The sequence below is a fragment of the Ammospiza caudacuta genome, chromosome 1 (genome assembly GCF_027887145.1).
Source record: "Ammospiza caudacuta isolate bAmmCau1 chromosome 1, bAmmCau1.pri, whole genome shotgun sequence".
NCBI classification, from domain to species: domain Eukaryota; kingdom Metazoa; phylum Chordata; class Aves; order Passeriformes; family Passerellidae; genus Ammospiza; species Ammospiza caudacuta.
Window position 1 is genome coordinate 113,939,172 of NC_080593.1, and position 22,336 is coordinate 113,961,507.

Here is a 22,336-nt window from a genome sequence, read left to right on the forward strand (position 1 = left end):
CTCAGTGGGAAGGACTGATAAGGTCTAGTGCCATTACAAATGTATCGCATTCTAATACATAAGTTAGTAATGTAAAATAGACAGTTTTTTTGATTTTGTGAACATAAAATAGAAATATTCTTTTCAATGGTAGGAATTTAATATAGCCTAATAAAACAGACCGAAAAGTTTTGACCTTAGTCAATTAATTTCAATCCCATCAAAATAAGATAAGGTCGTAATTAAATATTGATTGGTTATGGGATTTCAAAGGTTTTTTGTTTTTTTTTTGTCCTGGGTCAATTAAAAATTACTTATTCCTATTGGTTTTCATTGAAGTTAATGAAACTTCTGATTTTCTCTGAGAATGGATTTGTAATTTCTTTGAGTTATTCTTACCTGGTTAGTTCAAGCTCTCTCAGGTCATACTGGCATTTGTGATTCAAACTTTATCAAATGGGCAGAAATTATGTTATACCTATTGGAAAATCCTGGTTTGCATTTTCCTTAGTATATGGAAAAAAAATTAGTCAATTGAGAAAATGAAATACGTGCTTCTTTATACTCTTGTAAACTGGAAATAAAACATATTCATATTATTTTAATTCAATAATCTGTAATAAATCTGACATCATGTCCTTTATTTAATCTGGTTACAATTTTCATTATTCATTGCATATTAATATTTTAATTTTTCTTAAGCAGGATATACAGATTTTAAAAATATCACTGTGAATGATTTTTTTTTTTCATTTCATGAAATGATTTTTCTTTTCAAAGAACTGCAATTTACTTTGGAAATGTCACATGCTTATATATGCAGGTATAAGTATATTTGTCAGGTGTTCATGAAGGATCTAAGAATCTCAGATAAATACTTCTCAATTTATTTTCTAACCTCCTTTAGGACACTGATACAATGTTTTCGTTTCTTTTAATTTAAGTGAAATCAAAAGATGCAGTATAATGTGGAAAGTCTCACTGAATTATTGGCATGAGGCATATTGCCAGGAGCATGAAATTTACATATGAGTGTGAAACATTTGCCTTGGCAGAGGAGTGCCATTATGTCTTCTATCTGAAAATTTTGTGTTGAGAGATAATGGAGGGAAAATCCAGACTGCAGTGCCAAATAGAGAAGAACTTCTCTTTATTTCTGACAAAAGGCACTGTTACTTAGTCAAAGCTGAGACATTTTCTAGATCATGTCACAGTTCATGCAGCCTCCAGAGCAGTGAAGAATAAGGAGACATTTAGTACAAGCTTGGGCTCTGACATGTGCACTATCCTCTTCGAAATCATGTACATAATTGTATTTAGACACATCTACTGAATCACCAAAGGGTAACATTGGAAAAGTGAGAAACCAGGCAAAAGATTTTTTTTTTCCTGACAGAGTTCGAGACTTTGACCCAGAGCCAAACTTTCATGCTCCAGTTTGCCATGGTGCATTTCACATCACGACATGCAGCGACAGCCCACTGCATTTAATATCACTGTTTTGAGATTATTATTCCCCTCTAATGCTTTTTTTCTTTCTGAAAGATTGTGTGTTGTGTTGTTTCGGGGTTTATTGTGGGTTTTTTTGTTTGGTTTTTTTTTTGCCATTTGCAATAGCTTTCTTTTGCCCAGCCAGAACAGACTGGGCAACTCATTAGGCCATTTTGTGGGTGTTTGTTCTGGGGGACACTAGATAACTGTTAATGCAAACACCACTGAATAAACAAACAGAAGCCCCAGAAAATTCATTCAGTTAAAAGTGCCTTCTGGATCACTGACTATGGAAAAATTGTTGTCTGTAGAGTGAATCATTAATTTGGCTTGCATATTAAATAAGCTTGCCACTAAAATAATATATTATGACTGGCAGATAAATGCCATATTTGTTTTAACCAGGGTAAAATGAATGAAACATTAAAAACCATGTTAGTTACTAATTGCCAACTTCAATTCTTTTGAAGCATGAGCTTTGCTAAAAGCTGAACATTTTGTTAAAAATCTTTGTCAGGTAATTATTTTCCTCCCTGCCAAAGAACTGCACAGGTTTGCTGATTCCAAAGTTCATCTCAGTCTTTGCACTATCAGGTAGATTGAGGTACACACAGCTTAGGGTCCTCCAGCCTCTTGAGCATCCTTCTGCTTACATTAATTTATTAAAACTATAATTCTGTGCAGTGGATATACTGATCCCCTTTCATGTATTGAACTTTATGAGGAGGTGTGAGGAAGTGCTTGAATCTAGAGACTGTCTGTTGCCAGCTCAATGAGAAATTTTTTAGCAAATGAATCCAATATGTAAATTACTAAAAATCATTATGTTAACTGAACATAAGTAACTCAGTGGTCAAACAAAATATAATTCAACTGTGCTGGAAAGCAATAACTGAATGAGAGTTTATTAATCTGCAGTTACTCACCTCTTCCTTTGATTTACTGTGGTGTTTGCATGCCTCTGACCATTCTCCAGTACCCAACACCTTGTGGCAAACTGGTGGAATGAATTTGGATTTGAAGTAATGCTTCTCTTTTTCCAGAAATATTTTTATTTCCTGTAAAGCAAAAGTAATAGCTATGCTATATATAAGGATAATGTCTAAATCTATTTTCCCTATTTGTAATAGAGAAGGTTTGGGGTTTAGTTTTAACGATTGCTAAAAAGGCCTTGCAGAGTGACAAATGTACGGTTGTTTAATTTGCTAACACACACAGAAGTGATAGAAATGGTTTTCTTCAGACATTTTTACAATGAAGAGCCCAAAATATTTTGGCAAGAATAGAGGCAGAAGGACTTCAAAAGGCAAACATTAGTAGTAGACTATTATCATAAGTAGTTGCTGATCTGTGATTTCTGCCTTTGAAATAGGATTTTAGTCTCCTTCCCCATTAGCAGTGCAGACATTTCTCAGACAATAAGAATTTATGATTTTTCTCCATCAAGTAAGACTTGTACAAGTGATATGCAGTGATATCATATGCTAAATAAAATTTCATTTGATAATGCATAATTTCTGCATCCATTTGTTATTTATGCATACAGTATTGTATTCTTGCTTTGCACTAGTGACCTTGAGAATGAATTGTTTCATACTATCAGAAGTATTTAATTTGGCTGGTGGTATTTCCTACACTTCCCAAAGTATCTCTTCTTGATGTTGTGCACACAAGAAATTTTCTTTTTGTTTTCTATCTTATTTCATTATTGTATACTGGAATATTCAATCACTGAAGTACTTTGTGAAATTACATCTATTATACCACTGGAATATGACCTGATTTATTATAAGAAGATCAGAGCATAGCTCAAGCACTCAGTGCATTATCCTAAATGATGCTCTGTTTCTGAGGGCTGCCATAGCCCTCATCTTTGCTGTTATGTTTTAGCCATTGATTTCTCTTTAGAACACAAATGCCATAAAAATACTGCTTGGTAATGTTTCTTCAGTATTGAATAACTGCTTTTTCTGCCAAGGAGGTGTCAAAGTCTCTTCCCAACCTGTCTGTCACACTCTGTTCCTTTTACGTGCATCAGCAGAGGTCAGCTAAATAGGTCTGATAACTCAGTTTTGGGGGAGATGCAGATTGCAAGGCAAGTGAAAAGGAGGGCAGGTAACTTTGCAAAGCTTGCTTGTTTATTTATCTTTGATTGCAGTGGTTCCCAGCCCCTCTGGAGAGAGGCACACTGCTTTTGGAGCCTTTGTTTCTCTTTGAGTGATACGTGCTGCTCATGCCTCCCTCTGTGCCTGCAAACCAGGTTCCCTCCTGGAGCTGTCTCCTCCTCACCTCCTCAATTCAAAGCCACAGGCTGCTCCTTTCTCACATTTTGCAGCACAGTTTGTCCCAGAGCAACCTAATGGTAGGGAGGGGCAAAAAAAAAAAATTATCTAGGCTGAAAGGAACTCCTATTAGAGCTAGAAAGTATCTCAGGTGAAAGTGGCTGTGATTTGGAGATGGGGTTGCAGGGATTAGCCAGAAGCTTATCACCGATCTCTGTAAGCAATGGATTTCACAGTTTATCATTTTACAGGGTTTTTTTCAATTACTTAGGTTTATATTTTCTGCTTTTTTTCATGTGTTACAGGAGGAGATGATTGGTAATCATTGGGGCTTTTACCAGCATAAGATATAACATTTCTGCATGATGCATGATATGTATTCCTGTAATTTAATTATCCAGAGTGTTTATTTGGGGTATAAATGCTGGAAACAATGACATTTCTGAGATTATTTATGAGGTACTGCACTTTGTAATCAAACCTTCTGTGTGCTGTTTGTAAAACATCAAGTGTTATAAAATTGCTGATAGTTGGAAAAAGAACATTGATAATGGGCTGACATTCTCTGTGCAGCTGCAGATGAGAATCAGTAGGAAATAGAGGGGAGCAGAAGCTGTGGCAGCTGTATTGCAAAGATTAGTTACTGAGATGTTGCCTGCCTGAGAAACACATAAACTCTCTGCAAGGGATTTTTTTTTGCGTTGAGAATTATGTAGTTCCAGCTTTACATTTTAGACAGTATTTTATTAGTAAGAATTCTTTTTTTCTCTGTGATAATACCAATATTTCTGAATTAAGTAAATAAATGCATTATACTTAAAAAAAAATAATAAAAAAGTAATCATACTGAGTTATAGAAATGAACAGGGTTAAACAAGGTTTAGATCAAAGAGCAGCTAAAAGAGAATGAAAATGGAGTTGTCATTGACTGTGGAACCAAAGTTACCCAAACTTTTTGTCATTGACTGTGGAACCAAAGTTACCCAAACTTTTAAGAACTTATATTAAAAAAGCAGAACATAACACCAGAATAAACTTTTGACTGCAGTAGGAATTAGTAACCTGCCATGACCAGGGCCCAAGAAAGGAGAGCACTGTGCATTACTTCAGTTTATGTTTCAAAGATGCTCTTATAGTTTCACAAGGCTAAGAAGTCCTCAGAATATTTGGCTAACGTGAGTAAAGTCTCTTTTTGACTTAAGTTTATTCAGCTGGAAAAAGAGTTCGGAAAGATTACAAGGAAACAAACTTTGTAACACAATGACTGACCCACCAGGGAGAAAATCTTTGAAACAGTAGTAGTGACCTTGGTTTTATGGGCGTTTTTGATAGGAGAATTACAGATACAATTCATTATTGGATCTTGCTGCTCGTGTAAAGGTGATAAGGAAGGAATGATGATGGGTCATTTTTAAATTTCTGAATTGTAACCTAGCCAATCTAGGCTATCTCTGCTAGAAATTAGTCTAGAAAACAGGCTGTGAACCAGGCAGAGCTCAATAAATAGAGAGCATTAACCTCATATGTGTGCTATTCAATAAAACTGCACTCAGGCTGGCAAAATAAATCAAGGGACTTAATGAAAATATTTTACTATTATTAAGAGGTTTAATTGTAAATATTGGGGTTTAAATTTTTATACTGTGTGAGGAATTTTGAATTTTACTTTAAAGTTAGGCTAAGGGTGCAAATTTTGTGTTGGAACTTTGAGTACTATACCTATACAAGTAATGGCAAGCACATTAATAATGCAAAATAGCAATAGAATACTTGGTGGAGATAATTTTATTACAGGATTTTTTTTTTTCCCAGGCATTGAATGAAACTGCTGTTTTGCCCAGGACTGTTTTGTGTATCATGAAAATGTTACTGACTGATGCATGAGTGTTTCTGCTGCAGCCCCAGCAGCAGGACACTGTTGGTAGCCTCTGCTAACACTCTGTTCTAGTGGCTTTATCACATAAATAAATGAATGCATAAGTGTGCTATGGATACACTTTAAGTAAAGGCCAGGCAAAGTAATAATCACAGGATTTGGTGTGACATTTTGCCGGCACTCAGATGTATTCCTGACTTTTCTAACATTTGTTTTTCAAGTCATAAATATTTCTGGAAAGTAAGCACACTGTTGAATGACAGTGGCTTCTGTGGAGAGATTAGGTACATTAATAAAATATGAGATAAAAGATACTGGTGAGTGATGGCTTTTAATTAGGGGAGAAAAGGGAAAAAAAGGGCATTTTTAAAAGAGGGTGTGTTCTGAAGAGCAACACTTAATTGCCTCTATTTTTGTTACTTTTGAGCATACTCCTACTTAAGAAACAAAAATTGGAAAACCTAAAAGGAAAGACATTTACACTTGCAATAAGACAAGTATGTTTCAATGTCCTGTGAGAGGGAGGAGGTGTTGGGAACACAATCATTCCTTTGATTATATTCAATGAAACCAGGTTGCATACTTTATAAGTACAGGAACAACTTCTAACATCTTCCTAATCCTGTTGCAACTTTGATCATTTCTCCTTTTAAGCAGTGGCTATAACTGGACATAGCAAAGAGAAGTGCAGTGGTTCATCTCAAACAGATAACTTTTATGTGTTCCTATACCTTTTTTCATTCTAATGAAGTCTTTCTCTCCATTTTAGACAAATATCACTTGCTGTGTCATAGCACATGGATTTCAGGACCGCCTGTGAAGAGGTAGGATCAGTTTTTTTTCAAATAGTAGAATGAAAATCAATGAACTTTTAATCCTTTTTATATACAAGATACTTTTCTTTTCCCCCTTTTCTTCCCCTGAAGTTTTAGGAATTACATAGTCAAATATAAGTTATTCAGCTGATCATTTCATGGTGGCAGATGGACTTTGTAGTAGAAGATGAAAGAATTTGAGCAAGTGTCTTCATCTCTAGACCTCACGTCTGTTCCCATTTACCTCTTTAGGCACAATGTAGGTGCAGGCAGCTACATTTTGTGTGAGCTTTACTCTTCTTGAAATTGTTTATATCTGAAAGCCTGTACATGAAGAGAAATGTCAGTGGCACAAGGAATCTGCCTGGTGCTGCTCGGCAGAATCAAGGGGGAAATGTAGAAATGTGGGAGAAAAGTGGGTAGGGAGAAGGGAAGCTATGAAGGTGACCAAAATGAAAAAAAAAAAATCCATTCAGATTTAGTGAGGTAAGAGAGCAATTTTTGCCTAGAATTGGTTTCATAATGTCAATGCAAAGTACTTCATTCACTCTCTACTAGAGATGAGGAAAATGCTTTCTGTGTTTATAATAATTTTCCTTAAAGAAAGCAAATAAAATGTATTTGTAGACATTGGCAAGGGCATCTTATTTACTCAGTGATTGTCTATGTACAATTGTTTTAATGTGATTTTAACAACTTCAGGAACTGAGACACAGTGAGAACCATTTACAGCAAATTATGTAATGATTTTAATGCATTATTATAATTTAAAAATCATGACAATTACCTGTACGCTGAAAACCACAAACACCATTTAGGAAGGTAGGACTGGAAAAAAGAAAACTGGCTAGAACTTTAGGTGTGACCGTGATCCCATGAAAAAATAGAAGTGAGGGGATTGGAACAGCACTAAAATCAAGAGCTAACTGCAGATATAACCAATTGTGACTTGAGAATCAGTTGGAATAAATTAGGGGAGAAGAGAAAAAAAGCAGAATAAACAACACTAAATCATGACAGCATTCTGAAGCAACTAGTAGGGTAACAAAGTAATATTAAAATGAGCCCTGCCTTTGGGAAAGAATACTGTGATGTTTGTTTCCAGGATGTTGTTTATCAGGCTTTAATACCTCAGAAGATGCATGCATGGTGTAAGTTCTATAGCAGTATATCCCAGATTATTTGGAAGAAAACATTCTTACTAAACTTGAGGTTTGGCTTTTCAAATAGAGTGTTTTCAGTTGGAAGGAGCCTGCAATGATCATGTATTCCCATTTCCTAAGTGCTTCATGGCTGCCCAAGAGATAAAGAATGCTATCAGGGCATTTTGGTATTATTAGTGTTATTATTGTTATTTCTTTTTGAATGCACTTATTCAGGAAAACAGGAAGATGAGTATTATTTTCATTTTTTTAATGTTGTTATTCTTTAAACTCTGTTTAAAGACTATTTAAACTCTGAAGACTGTTAACTTCACTCTGTGTGCAGCAGACATAATGACAAGAGCAGCCACAGAAAGACAACTTGGCATGAGTCCTGTCTTAGCCTTGACAGTGCAAGTACACTGACAGATCTGTTTCATTCTGTATCTAGTTTCTAATGGGGGCATGGGTATCAAATTTAGCTCTTTAAAAATCTGCTGATTTACAGACCTTCCATGGTAGACAGGGGAAGGAGAGCTTGATTCCACCCATCCAAAAAAACTCCATGATCTGGAGACTGCAAAGAAGAGTTACTAAGAAGTTTTTGATAATGGCAGTAAAAATTTTTGTGAAGCATCTTGGCTGTCTGACCTTCCTCTTCCCCTTTTTGTTTCCTTTCATCTGCATATCCTGGTGCTGTAGCCACTACACTGCAGAAGAGCTGAGATCGCTCTCCCAAACTGGTGAATGCAGCTCAGATTCTTGTTGGTGCTTCCATCCTTAGTAATGGTAGTAAATGGCTTGAGCAGGGTTTCAATTAGCACAAAACCAAAATTTTCCACATAGATGCACTGAAGCTAAAGCATGTTTTTCATGGTGTCCATGACATACTCAATTTTTTTCCTTAAATGACTTTTCATTCTAATTAACTGCTGCTCTAGTGCACTGGAGATCTCTGAGGGAAATTTAGCTCTTTCATAGTGCTGATGCTTTCATGCATCCCTAATTTCTTTTAGTGTCTACTAGTGAGATTTAGTTTGAGACTTGACGCTGAAATGGTCTTGTCTCCTTATAGGTACCTGCATGTGCACTTTGTGCCCAAGTTCCTGCAGCAGATCTGATTGGAGCAGTCAGGGTTATAATTATAATGAGAAGTTAAACACAGATATGTAGACAGGCAGATTTTGTTTCCAATCTCAAAGTGATTTCTAGTATCCTAATGATTATATTCTCCCCCAAGCATCTTATCTTCAGGCTGTGCTGCCTTTCAAGGCATCTTAAAGTAGTTATAGTCTGCAGGAAAATAACTTCCATGCTAAACAATTCATATGATACTACAAAAAGAGGACATCTTAAACACAAAACCACATTTTTAAAGGGAAACTACCTGCTATCTGAAGAGGTGGTTTTTTGTTTTTTGTGTGTACTTTCTCTGCTTGCTACTTGGGGGAATTTTTTCACTATTTCATGTTTCATTATTCAGTATTCCATGCTCTTTTCCCTCACTGATCAGCAAATATATCCATTTTTTTGGTTCTTCTCTTTAACAATTTCTAAACCATAAGACTATCCAGCTCCTCTTTTACCCTTTATCCCAAGCTTTTTGAACTTTACAAGAGCATAAATCACAGAGTCACTGGGTTCTTAAAAATGCTCTCCTGTATTCACTTGACCTTATTCTATATTCTGAAAACTATCTCTTGGAAGATAACCCCAGTCTCTGACATAATACTGTCCTCTGCAGTGAAAGTATCCTTCTGTTGAAATTGAAGACTTGGGATGATTGTAATGCATTAGAACGTCTTTCCTTGTGATTTCTTTTCTAGGTTCATCTTTTCCACGTACTTTATGAACAAGATTCATTAGCAGCTTTCTAACTTTTTGAAATCTCATTCTTTACTTCTAATAGCTTGGCTTTCCTACCCCCCGCCTCCCCCCTCCCCCCCAGTATAGCATCAAACTTATTTAAGTTAATAAATACCCCATTCATTTCCCTGCTTACACTCTATTCATTTGTCTTCACAGTAGTGTCCATTGTTTCTTTGAAGGATTCATTTGAATTGGTAAACTGTTTGTCCTGTGCTTTATGAATTCTATAAATGTTCTTGTAGACTTCACAAGCTTTATAATTTGATATGTTCTGTTATTCAAAGGTGTAGTGACCTCTATTTCAACATCCATCTAGTTGGGGTGGGGCTTTCCTGCAACAAAGCATGTTTTAAATTTTAAGCCTTATTTAACTTTCTTGTGAACTTCTTCCCTAAATATCATTATATACTTCTATGGTCTATTTCTAGTCACCTTTATACCGTTTTCTGATTCACACATTTCAGACTAAGCTGCTTTTTCCTTTATTTTATAAATCCTGTTAAATAGCAATACAGTGGGTTTCTGGGATTTTTCAAAAATGAAGCTTCAACTCATGATTTAACCTCAAAAGCACATGATGGAAAATTACTCATAATTTACAATATGTGTTAGAATGCAACAGGTGAAGTAAATTTCAAGAAACATCCATGTTCTCACAAAAGGCTTCAGTTTTACATTACCTTACCTCTTGGGTTCAACTCCATAGTCATAGTAAGCTCATTGGCAACTCAGACTTCAAAATGGCATTTTACAGTGTCAGAAAAATAATTTTTTCTCTCTGAAAAAGTACTATAGCTTAGTAAGAAGCTCATATATATACATATTTTTGTCAATATATATTTTTTCCAAATGTCTAATTTACATTTTATATTTCAGAGAGTTTGAAACAAGGACTTTCTTTATAAGAATTAATTCTTTCAATAATATCACTTAGAATACTACAGCAAATACTTACCTGGCAAATAGCTGATAAATCAAATTAAAATAAGTTCAAGTCCAAATTCAGAATTTTTCTGCAGTTCTTTCAGACTGGAGTGTACAATTCATATGCAGGAATGGACTTGCTGTCCCTTGGATTGGAAAATGTTGGTATCTGATTGAAGAGGCTCTGAATGACAAGCTGAACACATCCCTGTGTGTCTGGGCTGCATTCCAGTTTTTGACAATACAAGGGCTTTTCACTTAAGCCAGGAATGCCTCCACAGAATGTGTAGCTGGACTGTTTAAAAAACATCCCATATATGGTTCTGACACATATTCCTGCCTCTTGAATCCATTGCTATTACCTCCTTAAATCCAATGCCATTGCCTCCTTAAACCTCTGATTCAATTTCCTTTTTTATTATTATTCTTACGATTATGAAGCAGTGACAGGCATATCTCCAAATATTCAGAGGTCAGCCTCAGTTCAAAAAAGCATCCAAAAGGGTAGATATTAATCTGAAAGAGCTAGGTACACATTTAAGGCAGTTTTGTAACTCATGCTCCTTACTGCTATCATGTTCTTGATAGTAGAAATAAATTTCAAGGCTTAAAACCAAATTGCAGAGGCTTAATTTCTTTCAGGACATAACAGTCAAAGTAGCAACTAAAAATCCAGGTCACCTTGCATATAAAATGTGCTGAGTTGGTTTTTTTCCCCCCCCTCTTTCTTGCTTTCACTTGTTCATGGACTAAACTATTCTGGGATATTTCTTAAATTCTTCCTGTTGATATTAAACTATGAGAAGCAAAGGTAAATAAATTGTTTTATTACTGTAGGCCAAATACATAGATAAAGTAGCAGAACGGACAAGATATAGCCATGTCTTGAAAGCTACAAGTATTTAAAATTGCCTGAAAGACTGAGAAACTCTCTTTGAGAATAAAACATAGGAAGTAAGCAAGAAAAAATAATGACAAGAAAAATAACCCAAAGACATAAAATGAGAAAAAAAATTCAACAGAAAATCTGCAAACAGACTTGTATAGGCTAGATAAATTAAAAAAAAATATTTATTTTGGAAGTTCTGCATGAAGTTGACTTCTAAATCAACAGGTAGCTTTAATGGTGTTTCTCCTGCAGCATTTATTTTGCTATGTGTTTTGTAGGTACCCTGCTGCTAGAATAAATATAGGAGCTGTAGTTTTCATGTGTATTTTCCCTGAAATTAATTCTTAAATGTTTGTGAAGGTAATTTAACAAATGTGTTAACAATTTGTTTTGGTATGTAAAATTTTCTAAATTCCTTTTAGGAAAGGAATCTTTAGGCTGGATCTTTTATACAGCCTCTGTGGGCAATGTGCTGTAAGTCAGGGTATAATTTTTAGGTGGCCTTTTTTCATTGCCTTGTTGCCAACAATGATCAGAGTGTGACCATATTCTCTGGAAAAGCTGTCTGCCTTAAGGGCTCTGCCCACCTCTACTGTTCTCTGGTAGTCACCTGAAGCAGAAAGTTCACCACAGACTGGTGTGATGAAGCAAAGGGCCATCAGTTTTCAGCCCCTCTTGTAATTATATTAGTTCAGGAACTGTAAGCACTTTCCAGGACATCAGCTCTTGCCTCATCAGTGTTCTGATCTAACTCAGCTTGAAACTGTGTGGAATGAGAAGACAGAGGCAGCCTTGTGTGGGTGCAACATTCACTGCATCTGTTACTTAGGTACCACTACCTTCCTTCATCACTGCTTTTGCTGAAAGCCACAGGCTCTCCTCTCATGTGGAAACCCTTTCACATCTTTCCAACGCTTCCATATGCACTCCTTAACACGCCTCCTCCTTCATAAAAATGTGCAACTGCAAACACTCAGTTTTCTTCCCATCTTTGCAGCACAGGAGCCCAGCTCTATAAGTAAGGTGATGTTCTTGGTGATTTGGGCTCAGTCAAGGTTTATTGGCTTAGCAAACTGTTGTCAGCTGAACTCAGCTTTCTCTCTGCATGTTTGCTGTGAGGTGATGCAGTGTACCACGTGTTTGAGCACAAGGGGATGGCTTGCATGGCCCAGCAGCTCAGCCAGTGTGCTGTTTGTGTCCTGTTACTGTAAGACAGGAGTAGGGCTCAGCTCTCTGACAGCGACACAGGAGAGGCTTGGAGGGAAAAGTTTTATCACAGCCTGACATGGAATCTCTTAAAAATTGGTGTCAGGAACAAAAGCCAATATCAGCCATAGCTCTGCACTCCCACACCTCATGCACATATGTACACACATGTGCACACCATCTAAGCTCTTAAAATATAAGAGAAGGCAGGGCTATAGGCTATACAGCTGATCTGAGTAATTTTTCTGAGGCCACATGAATAAAAAATGTTGATGTGCACAGCAGTTTACATGAAAGTACATACACAGATTGTCTTCCCTAATTTCCAGCTCTGGAACAGGAACTCGCATCTTTATTTTACTCAGTTTGTGGAATACTTTGGAGGGGGTGGATAAGAGCGGCAAGAAAGGTTTTAACAAAAAAGAAACAAAAAAGACAAAAAAGAAACAATTTAATTCCAGTCTTTGTTCTCAATGTCTTCTTTTGAAGTTACCTAATGAAACTCAGCTACATGCTTCTCTTTAACATGGTTAATGCTGCTGTCAGGTTGGAGAGGGAAGGAGCTAGTTTAATTGAAGATTTAATTTTGAGCTGTATTGTAAACTAGCTTTCATAAAACCCAACAACAGTAAAGTGGTTCATTATGTTTTAGAATGTCTGATGTAAATAAGGTCTCTGAGTGTGTGTGATCAATCTTACCAAGGGCCAAAATATTTTGCTGTTCCCAAGCTTGATTTGCTTGTTCAGGCTGAATAAGCTCAGCTCATATGCATTTAGAAACTGACTTGAATTTTAATTTTATTATAATATCTAATTGTGCCTGTTGTGGTTGCCTCTAATTCCTACCAAGCAGCCCCTCCGCTTTTGCAGAAAGACTCTAGAGATTTTATAAGGTTATTGACCAAATCAGAAACGTGCAATCAGTTAAGGCAGAGTTACTACACCCAGTGTATGAAAGAAAGAATTTATTCTCTTGCCGGTTATCCAGGGAGGAGGAAAGGCATATTGCAAACTTTGCTGCAGAAAACAGATGTTTTCTAAGTTTTAGTCCCTTTGTTTGACCATAATTATTTACAATCTACATTGCTTAACTTCCATTGACACTTACTGCTTCATTCACAATTTCAGGGAGAGAGGAGACTGTGTAAAGCAGTAATTCCAAGGACATGACTACTCTTTATTTTAATGTTGTAACATTTTATGTATGATATGAGGGAATTTTTCTGTGGTACTGAAAATGTAACTACTCTGATCCATTTATTTTGTCTGTGTACATTAATCAGTTTCTGTCTTATCCTGTTCACAAAAAACAACCCCCAAAAAAGCACCTTTAATATTAGAAAAATGGTGTAGGATGAATGTTGACCAGAGGTTCGACTGACCTCAATGTGAGTTCAATGCATAGAGCTTTTAATTTTTTTCTTCTTCTTACCTGGATTAAAAAGAATAAAAACGATGTCAAAACCACTTTTAAAAGTCATGGCTGAGTTATATGTATTTGCTCCTGGTATCCAAGAAAAACAATTTTCAAAGTTTGAGTGTTGAGTATGGAGCAGAAGTGACAGAACAGTTTGTCAGTGGAGAACATTATATAGAGCTATTTAAAGACTGTCCTCGACCTTTCCACCTATTTTAAAACCTTGTGAGAGAGATTTAAACTTCTCTTTTGCCAGTGGCCTACTGTCAGTTCCATATTTGTGTTTGTTCTCTCCATGCTATGGATGTAAGAGCACATTATGGGGAGATCTTCCAAATCCTCTTTTAAACTCTTGTCTGAAGAAGAACCCTGAGATTCAGCCAGGTCAACCTTGGCACTTAAAGTTCAGAGAAATACTTTTCTTTCCTTGATCTCCTCTTAAGCCAACTTTTTACAGTTGTTGGATTGAAATCTGACCTCTGTGAAGATAGTGAAGGTTTTATTATTGGCACTGATGAGTCAAAGGTTTTCAATACTTTCTAGATGTGAATTTTCATCTGAGATACATATATATATGTATCTATATATCTCTATATATATCTATATATATATCTATGAAAATACTTAGGCTGATAAATTACTTGTAAGGCAAAGGTTTTAGATTGTTTGTAAGCAGGATTCTCATATTAAAAAATGTAAATATTATTCATATTTTATATATATATATACATACATACATGTTTATAGTATGTAAATATATAATATTAAAATAATCAGTAGGAATTTCGTCCATTGATGACATGTTACAAAGAGTGCTATTTTCAACATAACCTTCAGGTGAAGTGAAATACTGATGGTACTTCAATGTGCCAATTTTTTCAGTGCTCACTCTCTCATGTATAATGCCCCAAAAGATAGTAAAAGTAGGTGCTACCACAAAGGCACTGTTGATTGCTGGAAAATAATTTATTATATATTGAGGAATCCTACAGAATTCGTGATCTTTAGCTATGAGTGTAAAATATAGAAATGGAGCCAGAGCTAAGTTACTACAGGGAGTTTTGGTCATTGATTTATTTTCTCTTATTCTTAGCTCAGCATCCTCATTTGAAAAGGACCATAAAAAAGTTAAATCAATATTGTATTCACAGAAAATAGCCCACAACTGGGTTCATGTAGCTGTTGATACTCGCATCTGGCTCTTCTGGAGGTGTCATTGTATGTGTTTCTGTGTCAAAAATGGTGTAATGTGTGGGGGACCAGCTTTTATTTTGTGTCCAAGTAGAGTGTTTCATCATTTAATGAAAAGATGGAAAGTAAGAGCACAGCTGATTTGAAGCAATTTGGAAGAAGTTTCACAAAATCATCATGGGTGAAATAGCACCTTGTTATTGCAAATCTGCCTTTAATATTTACTACTGTAACATTTGTTCTCTTGTAGTCTAAACACAGTAAATACAGTGATCATTGAAAATAGTTTTGGGTTTTTGTTAACATGTTTATGGTGACTGTACCTATCTATCAAGTATTCTTATTTAAAATATCACTTTTAACAATTCTAAGTGCTAACTGAAAACAACTTCTTTTCTTTATTCCCTCATTTGAAGACAAAGACAGGGGTTTGTTTGCTGCAGGATGGTAACCAGGAGCCTTTCAAAGTGCGACTGCACTTAGCCAAAGATATTTTGATGATCCAGGAGCAGGATGTGATCTGTGTGTCTGGTGAGCCTTTCTATTCTGGTGTAAGTAGTTTTTATTTCTTCTTTAAGATGTTCTTTACAAAGAAACAGTGTGCTGTGTGTGTGCGGGTGCATACACACATCTTTATGCATGTGCTCCCATGGATTGGTATTTCATTTTACACTGTTAACACTAAGTGCATTTTAGTGCTTCTTTTGTGAGTAAATATTAGCAATACTCATCTGAGAAGCAGCAATGAGATAATAAGGCACATGCATGACTGCAGCACTGTTTATCTTCTCTCACCCTTGGGTGTTGGAGCCAGTGAGTGTGGGAGGAATGACACAAGCAGTGGGTTTTGCAGGGAGTACAGATACCTCAAAGTACCTGTATCTAAGTATTGTCTGTGGAGTTGATAAGATAATTATGTCAGGGCTTTGCTGGTAGAGGAGTTCCCTTTTATCCTCTGTTGATTGAGTTCCTTCCTGTAGTAGGCCAGCACTAGACTTCAGGAATGCTGTGGGAGTCACTATCTTTAACAGCATGTCATGTTAACAGAGATGAACAGAGGGATAATGGGCTTTATGTATCACTGTTTTTACCTGATGTGTCACATTCTTTATTTAAGCATCATATTGAATTTTGTGCATGAGAAACTACAATTATTTGGAAGATCTGTAAAATTTTATGCAGAATAATACTGTAGGGTTTAGAGCTATTGTAATGCAAAGGTTTTATTTAATATTAGTAGATAGGTACAAAAATAATAGAAAACATTTAGTATTATTTTCTGTAGACATTTTTATAGTTACTGTAATTATATTTTGTAGAGATCTCCCTTTAAGATAAATAAAATAATCACAGAATTTCATGTTAAATCTTGTGAGGCACAGTAGTGTGATATCTGTACATACAAATGTTTTGTTAATGCTATTATGTCTGTTTTATTATATAATTGCTGCTGTTGCCACCTACTTGCATCTCTAAACACAGGCACAATAAAAAGATAGAAAGCACAAATCAAAAATAAATTGGTAGAATGTTAGCAGTGCAAAGAGTGTGAAAGATTAATGAAAAAACGTATCAAATTATCCTTCTCATGATTATGAATATGTCAAGGTGAATTCTTCGGAGCTTTTCTCTGAAACAAGAGGAACACATTGCTTAGAGTCTCCATAGAGTCTGGGTTTATTTGCTTGACAAATCTGACATTAACTTCTGACTGTTTCATGCTGAACAAAGGCAGTTTGCTAATACAGGTCTGTATCCTTTATGTGCAATATAGATGCTCCTTTTACCATCAAGTCCCTTGTTCTTCAATAGACAGGATGTCCAGCAGCCAGGATAGAAAGAAGTTATGAGTTCAAGCTCAACCCGTATTTGTTCAATTAGCAATGTACACTGTGGCACCATTATTTCACCAACACCATTCTGACTTTATTTATTAAAAGATTTTATCACTCAGAAATATGACTTTCATTATTCTGCTGTAATATCTGTAATATCCTGCTGAACTTGTTATTTAAATGTCTTCATGAAATGCATATTAATTTTTTTCCCTTTTCACAGCAAGGCTTTCTCTTAAAGTATTTCTCTCCTTAGTTTTGCAAAGGCTATGTAGAAAATAATGGATTATTTGCTTCCCCAGTAAACTCCCCCATGTTATTTGCATATTAATGCATAACTCATTAACTGATTGATTTTAGTGTGTTGATGCAGAGTTTATCTTCCTGGCAGTGTCATTGTTAGTGACTTTTGAGCACTTTACTCTGATTTCCTTTAGGATTTAGACTAGTTTTTTTTACCAGTATGTTCATTCCAAATAAGGATGATTGACATTTCACAGGCAGTTAACTGTCCTTTTGTCACAGGTAATTTGAATAATCTGGAATCATGTACCTTGATTGTATACTATAATCACAAAAGTCCCACGTGCTTCCTTTGGTTTTTTTTTCCTATTTTTCCTCAGTTTTATTCCTGATTTATTAGGTTTAATTTGTTTGTTTGCTTATTTTTCCTATGTTTTACTTTGTTTGGTTCATTTTGTTCTGTTCTTTCTGTCATTCTAGATAACTGATTTCATTTATGTTTCCTTTACCTGAATTCTACAAAGCAAGGGATTTCATTGGCAATTGACACTTAATGCCTCAGAGAATGAAATCTTTAAGCATAAAAATAAAATTTGTAAATGAGGAACAATAGTATTGCTAAATTTTACAGACAAGTAGCTACAGTAAAAGCAATTTTTAATCTGTTTAAACAAATAATCTTTAAATAATTCTATGATAAGGTTTTGCTTTATCGCTGCTGCACTGGTATGGAACGAAAGGCTATTACTGTGTTTCTAGTTCAGAACAGTGTCTCTTCTGTTTGTTGAGTCTGAATCAATTTGCATGCTCCTCTGTGTAGGACAGTCTTTAAACAGGCACTTAACGTTCCAGCAGCATCCAGATCTGCATCCTGTGGAATAATCTAAATAAAATCAATGGCTCCTTAGGAATGAAGTGCTGTTTAATGTGAGTGTATGGGATAAGGACCTGGTTCTTAATTTGGAACACTTCCTTTTGGTCTTAGACTGTTCTAGTTTCCAAAACTAAAGAGGTGCAAAGAAACATTTTCTTCTTTTGTTGTGTACAGTTTGGAGTAAGAAAATAAAATGCACAAAAGTTTATAAGCAAAATAAATAGTGTTGTACACTGAAAAGGGAAAGCATCTGTTTCTTTACTGGGCTGAAAAAAAACAATAAGCATTAGTGAGGGTTCTGCAGCAATTGTACCTATAGCAATTCCATACAGCATCAACCATCATTCAAATGATCATGGACTACATCTAAATTTGAGCACAGTTGCATCAATAAGTATTAAATATATTTCTTTTTGTGTGCAATAAGAAAGTCTTGCTTTCCAAGAGAAAGAAGTGTAGCGGGTTCAGCATTATGCTGCTAGCAGATATCCAGTGTAGATTTGAGCTCCAGTGCAAATGACCAAAAGTGGGATGAGAACATACTGTGAAACTCAAAGTGTAGAAGGCAGCGTTATTGCAAATCCAAATTAAATCCTTGCCTGGAGAGAGGTTTTATGTTATGGGCAGTGTATGCCTCAGTTGTAGTGGTTGTGTTGGAAGATAAGACTGCTGTCCCTTAGGTCAGGTACAACTTTTCCTCCCAGAGCAGTTACTAAATGTCCCAAAAAGAGTTGAATTAAACCATGTAGGAACCTCATCACTATTTATGGCAGTATTTTAAAATATCTTTATCTATTCTTTTAAGCATATTTCTTTAATTACTTGAAATTATGCTCACAAAAGTTTGCTGTGTGGTGGTCCATATAAGAATGTGCAGTGAGGCAACTCCCACTCTTTTTTGATAAACATTTAAATAGCCTGGACAAACTAGAATAGCCTAATCCTGAACTTGGTGAAAATTGTGATGGGAGAGGAGATAGCCTAAGGTATGGCATATCTGAGGTAGATTTGTTCCTAGGAAAGGTTTTAATATTTGCCATTCCAGAATCAATATTTTTATTTTAGAGTTAATCCTCACAGTTTCTATTATCTTTCATGAACATCTGAAATTCAAGGAAAAGGATTATTGTGCTATATTAAAATAAGCAGTTTATCTGTTTAGGAAGCTGTGGATTTTTGCTTCTTTAATAAATTTTATTCATTAATTGCACTCAGAATTTTTTCTACACATAGACTCTATGTGCATGTGAGATCCATAAATTAAGGATATGACAATGAACCATGTGACAGAATGGATGATTTGAATCAGCTACTCTTTTTTTCTATAGGAATCAAAATAAACTGCAAGCAGCTGGCAAATTGTTAGCTACCAGGATAGTTTGAATTTCTACAAAATTTTCTTAAATATTCTTCTAAAGGGTCTTAGATTTTACAAAATACTGCTAACTCACCTGATGATAACATACAGATGAGTCACATCTCTTTCAAGTAATTTATTTCTATGCTGCTGTATAGTAAATGCATTAATTAATTAAAGATTAAGAAGTTCTTTTAGTGGTTTGATTTTTTAATCAAACATCTTTGGGGAAAATTTGTGTGAAGGTCAATCATAATTCAATATTAATAAAAAATGAGCAAATGGGGATTTTTTGTGAATTGACAGAACAACAGCTCTCCGAGCACCATGGCATTTGTCCAAGCTTTTAACTGAGTTTGATGCAATTGTATCTAAATTAAGCCTATGGACTGTAATTGGTTTTGTGATTAAAAAACTATCGATAAACACCTTTACTAAGGCCAGGATGTAACACTGTCTCAAAATGTTGCACTGCAGCCAGATCTGTTTTCTGATATTGTAAACCACACTGTCTTTTTTTTTTTTTCCGGAAGCATAAAAAAAAATTAATTATGCCTCACTTTTAGGGTTGTCTGTATGCTATTGTGAAATCACGTGCTGAAAGATTCATAAATATATAGAAAGCCCATAAAGTATTAAAAAAAATGTTATTAGATATTTTCTAAATGTTTTAGCTTTGTATAGAAAAAAGTCTTTTAAATTAAAACTTTACACAATAGATTTTTTTTATTTTTAAAATTTCAATAATTATTTATTTTTAAGAATAAATTTAAATTCAAAACACATCACTTAGGGATGACATGCCTGAAAAGTCACATTAAGTTATTACATTTTCCTTGCTTGAATATTTAATTTTTTTGAGATTTTTTTTGAGAAGTAATTTTGTATTTGTTATATTGGATCATTCTCTTTTGAAAATTATGAATTTTCTTGTCCTATATTTTGTTATTGCTAAAAAAGATTCAATTAACATTAGCAATTTAATGAATAGAAATAGAAGGAAAATAATTAAAAGCTTAAAATGGTACATTATAGTTTTGACTTATTTTCTCTATTGTCTTTATTTACAATTTTGATTCTGATGTTTGATTGAATATTACAAGTAATGCCAAAATGGAACTTCCTATCTTGTAAATTGCAAATATGTGCACAGATAGGTCACCTTTCAAACACTTTCCATTCTTGTTGCCTTCACAAAGCTACCAGTAAGAATCTTTGGGTTTTTTTATCTTTTTGGTATCTGTCAGCTATTCAGTGGAGTGAATCCATTTTTTCACTGAAGTCGTCAAGTTCCCATCAGATAGGGGTAACTTTTTTCCCCTGCCAATCTGGACAGCTCTAAAGTGACAACCTGACAGATGTAAATATGATTATTTAGGGAAAGCCTAAGGCAGCATTTTTTTCTGCAGCTACTTAAAAGTAAAAAGCATAGCAATCAGCTGAAGTTAAAAATGACATTTATAATGCCAGATTTGAAAGAAAATAATGACTTTTCCCCATTGGAAGAAAGAAAAATAGTGCAAATCAGCAAAAACTCAGAGAACCTAAAACATTGATAGCAGTGGATGATGTAAGGCAGTAGCTGGAAACTACAGAGAATGTTCCTTACACAACCTGGTGGGAGTTCAGATCCTGACCATGGGTTTATAGGTTTGTTTCTCTTTTATTTTTATACTAAGAAATGCAGTATTTCTGAAGTGAGACAATTGTATGAGTGGAATTTTGTAAGTAGATATTTAGGTGAGTGTTTCAGCTTTCAAGCGTCGGCTGCCAGACCAGAAACATTTTGAAGTATGAAGGGTTGAGAGCTTTTTTTTTTTTATTCTAGTCGCTGTTAACAGCCTGCATGACACTGCTGTGTTTGCCACCCTCAGTTTCCAGCACAGATGCAGAGGAAGGGGGATTTCCAGTTGGCCAGGCAGGTTGCAGCCCTCCCTTACTGCCAGGCTCCTCCAGTGGCACGAGGAACTGAAATAATGAGACAAGCTTCAAATGCCACATGATGGAAGTCGGTAGCAGATGAGCAAGTCTGCTGGCAGACCTTGTTTAACATAATTAATTCAAATTGGAAATGTGGCTGACCTGTGTCCTGTGTCCTTTACACTCAGAATGAGTATGAAGCCTGCCCAGGTAAATTAATCCAAAGAAATGTCACTAGGCAAGAGCAAAGCATTATCAAAAAGAGGACTCAATGAGTCCTCTTGAAAATGTATGTAAGGATTCAATAAAATTTTAAAAATCCACATTATATTTTCTTATTTCAAAGTTTAGTAGGATTACTAATAACTGATAAATTATATAAGAGTGTGACCTTGAATGTATTTTGGCATCAAATGTTACCAGGTTGATCTATGAAGTTGCTGCCAATGTACTGATTTTATCTTTATACTATTACATTTTAAAATTTATATTCTAATATTTTCCTCCATTTTTTCCTCCTACATCTTTCCATGTCACTGTACTATTGTAGATTCCTCTCCATGTCTATTCCTTTTTTCCCCACCTCCTGTTTTGTGCTGCAAACCTTTCAGCTTTTTATCATTTTCTTCCATATGTAAAATACCTTGGTCTCTCTTCTAATCCTCTGAAAAGAGAGGTCTTGTTTTCTGTCGGTACCTAGGCAAACTAATTCTTTATACCTTTACTCTTGTGAGATGAATCTCCAGACTCACCAGATGGATAACCACACACTGGGAATAAGGTTGAGAAATGGTATATTTAAGTTTCACATGCTGTTAACTCAGTTTTGTGAAGATTTTTGAAGTTTCTTCATCCTTTTGTTCAACCTGTGTTTGACTTCTTTCATAGAGACACAGTATTGTATTATTAGATCCCATTAGATGACTGCTTTATATTATGCAAGATAGTTTGAAATAATAGCGAACAAAATATTTTTTTAAGAGTTTGTTAAGTAACTATAAACTTTCTTTTGCATCATTTACCATT

The 22,336-nt window shown here is 35.1% G+C and overlaps 1 protein-coding gene across 2 annotated transcripts in view; it reads left to right on the plus strand.

The window, feature by feature from the left end:
• SNTG1 (syntrophin gamma 1) overlaps positions 1 to 22,336 on the plus strand; it is a 320,400-nt gene that overhangs the window by 152,814 nt on the left and 145,250 nt on the right. Inside the window, exons 2-3 of one of the 2 annotated variants that reach the window (XM_058804463.1) lie at positions 6,398 to 6,452; positions 15,498 to 15,632. In XM_058804463.1, coding sequence (XP_058660446.1) covers positions 6,426 to 6,452; positions 15,498 to 15,632 — 162 coding nt within the window. In that variant the 5' untranslated portion in view covers positions 6,398 to 6,425. The remainder of the gene's footprint in view (positions 1 to 6,397; positions 6,453 to 15,497; positions 15,633 to 22,336) is intronic. The other variant, XM_058804473.1, reaches the window with a different exon arrangement.